General features: G+C 40.1%; 1 protein-coding gene across 1 annotated transcript in view; it reads right to left on the reverse strand.

Annotated features, from left to right (window-relative positions):
• Smurf2 (SMAD specific E3 ubiquitin protein ligase 2) overlaps positions 1–7,480 on the reverse strand; it is a 69,017-nt gene extending 61,537 nt beyond the window's left edge. Inside the window, exons 1-2 of the mRNA XM_013036586.1 lie at positions 7,435–7,480; positions 2,112–2,150 (exon numbers count right to left, since the gene is read on the reverse strand). Coding sequence (XP_012892040.1) covers positions 2,112–2,150; positions 7,435–7,480 — 85 coding nt within the window. The remainder of the gene's footprint in view (positions 1–2,111; positions 2,151–7,434) is intronic.
• Between the last annotated feature and the right edge of the window lie 876 nt (positions 7,481–8,356).

The following is an 8,356-nucleotide window of genomic DNA, read 5'->3' on the forward strand; positions in this document are numbered from 1 at the left end:
CACACACACACACGACCCAGGCACTGTCCAGATACTTTTTTGCTCAAAGCTAGCACCCTACCACTGGAGCCACAGCATCACTTCTGACCTTTTCTGAGTAGTTTATTGGAGGTTAAAGTCTCAAGGCCTTTTCTACTGGGACTGGTTTTGAACCCAAATCTTCAGATCTCAGCCCCTGAGTAACTAGAATTACTGGGATTAGATCTTTTTTTTTTTTAAACCTTCAGTAAGGTTCTACCCTAGAAAGATGGGAAGTATGGGCTGAGAAGGTGGCTCAGTGGTAGAGCGCTTACCTTGCATGCCTGAGGCCCTGAGTTCGACTCCTCAACACCACATAAGCAAAAAGAAAAAAGCCGGAAGTGGTGCTGTGGCTCAAGTGGTAGAGCGCTAGCCTCGAGCTGAAGAGCTGAGGGACAGCACCCAAGCCCAGAGTTCAGGCCCCACGACTGGACCAAAAAAAAAAAAGATGGGAAGTAATAAAATTTCAAATGAAATGAATTAAGTAGAATGTAAAAAATAAAGCAAGAGCTTATTGTTTCTTTTAACCAAACACCTAAAAATCATCTAATGTTATACTAAATTAGATAGTGGACATAGAATTTTTGCTGGGTGATAGAATTTAAATATTTAACAAATTCTAACAAAATATTTACATGTAAATTTTTGCTGGTAAAAGTTTTAAAGCTGTATCTTTTTTACTTAATTTTTTTTGGGGGGGGGTCAGTCGTAGGGCCTAAACTCTGAGCCTGGGCGCTGTCCCTCAGCTCTTCAGCTCAAGTCTAGCACCCTACCACTTGAGCTACAGCGCCACTTCCAGCTTTTTCTGCTTATATAGTACTGAGGAATTGAACTCAGGGCCTCAGGCATGCAAGGCAAGCACTCTACCATTGAGCCACCTTCCCAGCCCCTTACTCAATATTTTTTTTTTCGCCAGTTTGGTGTTTGAACTCAGGGCCTGGGTACTGTCCCTGAACGTCTCTATGCTCAAGGCTAGCACTCTATCACTTGAGCCACTCCGGCTTTTTCTGTTTATGTGGTACTGAGGAATTGAACCCAGGGCTTCATGCATACTAGGCAAGCACTCTACCACTACCACTAAGCCACATTCCCAGCCCTTACTTGATATTTTTTAAAGCTATGGCTAAGTATGAAAGTATAAGGCTAAGATTTTTTTTTGGGGGGGAGGCAATATTTAGGCTTAAGTGTAAGGCCCAAGGCTAGTGCTCTACCACTTGCACCACATCTCCACTTCTAGCTTTTTAGTAGTTACCTGGAGATAAGAGTCTCATAGACTTTCCTGCCCAGCTTGCTTTGAGCCAGGATATTCATATCTAAGGTTCTGGAGAAGCTAGGATTACAAGTGTGAGGCACTGACACCTTGTTAAGCCTAGTATTTGTAATACACAGGAGGGGTACTTCCCAATCCTTTCTCATAATACTTAGACATAGTGATTCCTGTCTGTAATCCCCAGTATTTTTCAGATAAAGGCAGAAAGATCATGAGCTCAAGGCCAGTCTGGGAAACATAGAAAGACCTTGTCTCAAAAAAGAATTGTTTTTGAGAACCAACTGTCAAACAGACTGCATTAAGGGGATGTAAATTTGCTTTGTAGTTTCAGATATAGTGCATCCATTATCAAATGTGGCAGAGTGTTCTTTCCTAGAATACTGAAAATTCCAAGCAAGTTCCATGACATCTCTACTTTCCAATGAATCCTTGTTTCTTTTGTTGTTGTTCTTGTTTTCAGCCTTGTAGCCTAAACGGACCTCAAAATCACCATCCTCTTACCTCGGCCTCTCAAACCCTGGAATTACATGTGCCCATGTTACAAACTATTTTCTTTCAAGTGGATTACACGTATCTGCAAGCACACACCTGCATCCACACAGTCACAAAAGCAGAGGGATGCACAAAGAAAGGGGATCAGGATAAAAAGCACAAAATCCCCCAGGAAAATATGAGACCAAATGACTCTGAATCAAGAAACAGTGAGTATGAAATGACAGTGGGTATGTTTCTGAGTAGAGAAATCCTTACATGAGACAATTTTGAAAATTTTTTTTAATCTATACAAGGTACACAAAGTTTATATTTAAAATATTTTACTTACGGAAAAAATCCTTTTTCACCAAGTTTTTTGCACAGAGTACTGTAAAGGAAACAAAAAAAAATACATGGGAAAAATTAAAACTAAATGGTAACACTGCATTGTATTAATTTAGGGCCCAGTGGATAATTAAACATTAACTATAGTGAGGCATAAATATGATCAAAAACTTGTATTAAAGTCTAGCTAACAGGAGACAGCTGAACATGAATGGCTGAACACTAATGAATGCAACTTTAGCAATAATCACTAGTAATAGCTAAAGCTTATAAAGCTTAATCTAATCAGAATACAATTCCTACCTTCCATTAAGTTCTATTCCTATAGAAACAGTGGCAATAGTAAATAATAGTTCTAATAAGATGCATAAGTCCAGGTTGATATATTAAGGATGAAATAATGTTACGTTAAATCAGATAAATAAAAGCTCTTCTAATATAGGTAACGTTTTCTAACATATTCAGTTTTTGTCAGTATTTTGTTAGGAATGACAAAATTAGTTTATTGTAACTTTTAGAATTAAAAGTATAGTAAAGCTAAATATCAAAAATCTGAGTATCCTGCATTAAATTACTTATGTGGATATATTCACAACGTTGTGAATATACAAAAAAATCACTGAAATACAAGTTAAAAGGATAAATTTTATAATACACATGTACTTCCATTTTAAATTATTACTTACATAGTCAAATTTCTTTCATCTCAAACTTGACAACTGAAGGAAAGGTATCTATTCTAATAATTAAATTATCAAATGTGTTTTACTAATTTCTACACATTCAGTTTTAGTGGTCTATTTATTTTGTAACAATTATTGTAAGCTTAGAGTATAGAAATTCCCTTAACATATCAAGCCAGGAGAAGTCTAAAACACTTTAGAAATCAAAGTTCTTTTGAAAACAAATGCTTATCAAAAAAAGAAAAAAATTATCACAGAATAAAATTATCACAAGATACCGATTTACTAGTCAGAGTCCCTTAGGCCATGTTTTAGAAACAATAAAAAAACACAAAGCACTCAATCATGAAAACTAGGGCATAAATAAGAATACTAGGGCTGGGAAGGTGGCTCAGTGGTGGAGCACTTGCCTTGCATGCCTGAGGCCCTGGATTCAATTCCTCAGCACCACATAAGCAAAAAGAAAAAAGCCGGAAGTGGTGCTGGGGCTCAAGTGGTTGAGTGCTAGCCTTGAGCTCAAGAGCTGAGGGACAGCGCCCATGCCCAGAGTTCAGGCCCCACGACTGGACCCAAAAAAAAAAAAAAAAAAGAATACTAAGCACAAACTTTCCTCCAAACTTTTACTACCACATAAATTGAACAATGCATATATAACACACATATAAATCCCACTTACAATCTTCAATATTAATGCAATAACAATGATTTTTTCAAAACCACCATGATTCTATGATTCCTGAAATGACTACGCACATCAGATAGGAAAAGTAGAATATGGGTGCCAGTGGCTCACACCTGCAATCCTAGCTACTCAGGAGGCTGAGAACTGAGGATCACGGTTCAAAGCCAGCCCAGGAAGGAAAGTCTGTGAGACTCTTATTTCCAATAAACCACTAGAAACCACCTTGAGCTGAAGAGCTGAGGGATAGCGCCCAAGCCCAGAGTTCAAGCCCCACAACCGACCAAAAAAAAAAAAAAAAGCTCAGAGACAGTGCCCAGGCCCTGAGTTCAAGCCCCAAAAACGGTCAAAAAAACAAAAACCTATACCCAAATAAGAGGAAAAATCCAGTGGAATTGATAAATTCCTAGAGATACACAAATTGCCCAAGCTGAACCAAAAAGATATAAACAGACTCATAATATGCAATGAGACTAAGGAGTAGCCACAAGGAAAGCCCACATCCCACTGAATTCTGTAAGACTTTTAAAGGTGAATGCTAGTACTCCTCAAACTTTTCTGTGAAAGAAATAAAGGATCAATTCCAAACTCATTTTATGAAGCCAGTATCAGATTTATCCCAAAACCTGGTAGTGATCCAACAAAAAAAAAGATAACTATAGTAGACCAGTCTCTCCAATGAACACAGACACAAAACTCTTCAAAAAAATACTAGCCAACAGAATTCAACAATAATCAAAAAAATCATACATTATAATCAATTAGGTTTTATCCCAGAAATGTAAGGCTAGTTTAACATATGTAAATCAATAACCATAATACATCACAGTAACAGAGCCAAAGACAAGAAGTGCATGATCATCTCAATGAAGAAAAAGCCTTCACAAAATCCAACACCCATTCATGTTAAAAGCTCTAGTAAAGCTAGGAATAGAAGGAACATTTAAAAAATAATGTAGGATATATATATATAACAGATCAACAACCAACATCATACTGAATGGTAAAAAGCTAAGACCATTTCCTCTAAAATCAGGAACAAAGCAATGATGTGCACTCTCTCCACTCCTGTTCTGGAATTCCTTGCTAGAGCAATAAGACAAGAGAAAAACATAAAGGGATTCAGAAGTCATATTGTCCCTATTTGAAGATGACAGGATCTACAGAACCCAAAAAACTCCATCCCCAAGTTCCTGGAGCTGATCAATAACTTTGGCAAAGTAACAGGACACAAAATTAACCCACAGGCCAGGCACGGGTGGCTCACGCCTATAATCCTAGCTACTCAGGAGGCTGAGATCTGAGTGAGGATCGAGGTTCAAAGCCAGCCCGGGCAGGAATGTCCGTGATACTCTTATTTCCAATAAACCACTAGAAAACCGGAAGTGGCGCTGTGGCTCAAGCGGTAGAGCACTCACCTTGAGCTGAATAGTGCAAAGATAGCATCCAAGCCCAGAGTTCAAGCCCCATGACCGACAAAAAAAGAAAAAAATTAACCCACAAAAATCAGTAGCCCTTCTGTATATGAACAATGTACAAGCAGAGAGGGAAATCAGGGGGGGAAAACTCCATTTGCAGTAGCCTCTAAATAAATAATCTGGGAATAAACATAACTAAGAATTCAAAAGACTTTTATAGCAAAAACTATAAAAATTTGAAGAAATCAAAAAGAACATCAGGAAATGGAAAGACCTTCCATGTTCATGGATAGGTAGAATATTATGAAAATGACCATACTGCCAAAAATGATAAACATTTTTCCCATCAATACATTTCATCTTTTTTACTGAATTTATAATAAAGAAAGTAGTGAGGGGAGGGGAGCAATTAAGAGTTGGAACTCAAACACTTGGAAGAGAAAAAGTAAATTGTATCAACAAGAGGAGGAGTAGGAGAGAGTCAGAGCAAGCTTTACCCACCTTTCAACAATCCATGAAATCTGGAGGGAAGCAAAAGATCAGGAGAGAGAAGTGGTGTTGTCTTCAGTCTGTCCTCCCCCAGGACAGGGAGTTTCCATGCTACCCAGCAAAAATTCAGATCAGCTCAGAGCAGCTGGCTTTCCCACTGTATACACAAATGTGACTCCTCTCCCTGACCTCCTGGAGAATGGCTAGGTCCACCTTAGTAAGCAGAAATGGAGGGATCACAAGGGGAGGGATGTCCAGAAATAAGGAAAGGTCAGTTGGAACCCCCTATACTGATTCTCCTCTGGCTGGAGGTGGGCAGAATGGAGACACAGCTAAATCTGAGCAGCCAGAAAAAGAAGAAGGCAAGAAACAGGGGAAATCCTGCCAACTGGAGACGGAGTGACCCTGTCCCAAATCCACATCTGCACCCCTGCGAAAAGGCTCATAGGCATTGAAGACGGTGGGGGGAAAAAAGCCAAAGGGAAAAACACCAACACCAAAGAGAAGTGGAATCCCTCTCTGCTCTCAGGAGCTGGTCACTGGCACTGAGGGCAGGATAAAGTTTTCAATCTGAGATCCTGGAGCTTCTGGCTGCCTCGCAAGGACAACCTTATCTCTGCTGATGCCAGCTTTGCAGACGGGGCATTAAGGTGGCCACACACACTTGACTACTGCTTCCCCAATGGTCTCCAAACATATATTACATTCGAAGGTCACACCTGCCTTGCCCCACTTGAAGTTTGGCCCTTCAGGACTGCCATCCTCCTCTCTGCAGCTGCCATTGCAGCTCAGTTTCACCCCTACATATTCCCTTGGCCTCCCCAAATACAAACACATACACGCACATACCCCAACAAAATCATGATCTACAAATTTAATGCAATTTCCATCAAAATCCCAATGAAACTCTTTACACCTAGAGAAAGCAATCCAAAATTTCATATGGATCAATGAAAGACCTCGAATACCCAAAGCAATTCTAGGCAAAAAGAAAAGCAATGCTGGAGGTATCACAATCACAGACCTTAAGCTCTACTACCGAGCTATAACAAAACAACCTGAAGCTCAATGGAACAGACTAGAAGATCGAAAATAAAACCACATGCTTACATCTATCTGATATTTGATAAGGAGCCAAAGATAAAAAGGATAAAAGCTGGGAAGGTGGCTCAGTGGCAGAGCACTTGCCTTGCATGCCTGAGGCTCTGGGTTCGATCCCTCAGTACCACATAAGAAAAAAGAAAAAAGCTGAAGTGGCGCTGTGGCTCAAGTGGTAGAGCGCTAGCCTTGAGATGAAGAGCTGAGGATAGCGCCCAGACCCAGAGTTCAGGCCCCATGACCGGACCCAAAAAAAAAAAAAGGATAAAAGCCTCCTCTTCAATCATTGGTGTTGGGAAACTTGGGCATCAATATGCAGAAAACTAAAAATGGATCCTAATTTGTCATCATGCACTAATACCAAATCAACATGATCAAAGACCTCAACATCAGACCTGAAACTTTGAAATTACTTCAAGAAGGAAGAGAAACACTAGAACTCATAAGCATAGGCAGAAATTTTTTGAAAAGTCCTATGGGTACAGTCAATAGGACAGACTTGACAAATGGGATTACATCAAAATAAAAAGTTTCTGCACAGTTAAGGACATAATAAACTAGAAAGACAGCCAGCAGATTAGGAGATCTTTACCAGCAATATATCCAACAACGGCCTAATATTCAAAGTACGCAATGAGCTCAAGAAATTAACTGCCTCCAAAGCTAATAAACCAATCACTAACTGGGCAAAGATGCTAAGGAGAGACTTCTCAGAAGAGGTGAAAATGACAAAGAAACACATGAGGAAATGCTTATCATCCCTGGTCATAAAGGAAATGCAAATCAAAACAACTCTTAAATTCCATCTCACCCCAGTCAAATGTTGGCAGGGATATGGGGAAAAAGGAACCCTGCTGGTAGGATTGTAAACTAGTACAACCACTCTGGATAACAGTCTGGAGGTTCCTCAAAAAAACTAAACACAGATAAGACCCAACCATACCACTCCTGGGCACCTACCCGGAACATCACAAGCCAGTATACCATAGGACACTTGCATATCCATGTTCACTGCTGCACTATTCACAATAGCTGAGTTATGGAAACAATCCAGATGCCTTACAATAGATAAGCAGTACCTGTACACAATGGAATTTTACACAGCCATTAGAAAGAATAGTATGTCATTTAGAAAGAAATAGATGGGCCAGGCGCTGGTGGCTCAAGCCTGTAATCCTAGCTACTCAGAGGCTGAGATCTGAGGATCGCGGTTCAAAGCCAGCCCGGGCAGGAAAGACCGTGAGACTCCTATCTCCAATAAACCACCAGAAAACCAGAAGTGGCGCTGTAGCTCAAGTGGTAGAGCACTAGCCTTGAGCTGAAGAGCTGAGGGACAACGCCCAGGCCCAGAGTTCAAGCCCCACGACCGACCAAAAAAAAGAAAGAAATGGATGGACCTAGAACAAATTATGTTAAATGAGGTAAGCCAAGCTCAGAAATGCAAATGGCATGTTTTCTCTCAAATGCAAAAGCTTGATCTAAAATGTACTGGGACACAATAAATTATACAGGACTCTAGTTAAAGTCACACATAGTGAGACTCAAGGAGGATACTCTTAGGAGAGGAACACAAAGGCGCAATGCCTATGTGCATATGATAATATAAAATAATATTTATCAAAATGAACTCTAGGAAATAGAAACAAGGATTTTTTTCTTTTTTTTTTTTTGCTGTCTTGGGGGAGGGTAAGCAGGGGCACAGAAATGTAGAGACAAATGCAGTAATGGTGTGGTCCCTGTCTGGGCCTGGGCTCTGTCCCTGAGCTCTTCAGCTCAAGGAAAGGGCTCTACCACTTGAGCCACAGTTCCACTTCTGGCTTTCTAGTGGTTAACTGGAGATGAGAGTGCATCATCAACTTCCCTGCCTGGGTTGGATTTGAAT

The sequence above is a fragment of the Dipodomys ordii genome, unplaced genomic scaffold (assembly GCF_000151885.1).
Source record: "Dipodomys ordii isolate 6190 unplaced genomic scaffold, Dord_2.0 Scaffold7, whole genome shotgun sequence".
Classification (NCBI taxonomy): domain Eukaryota; kingdom Metazoa; phylum Chordata; class Mammalia; order Rodentia; family Heteromyidae; genus Dipodomys; species Dipodomys ordii.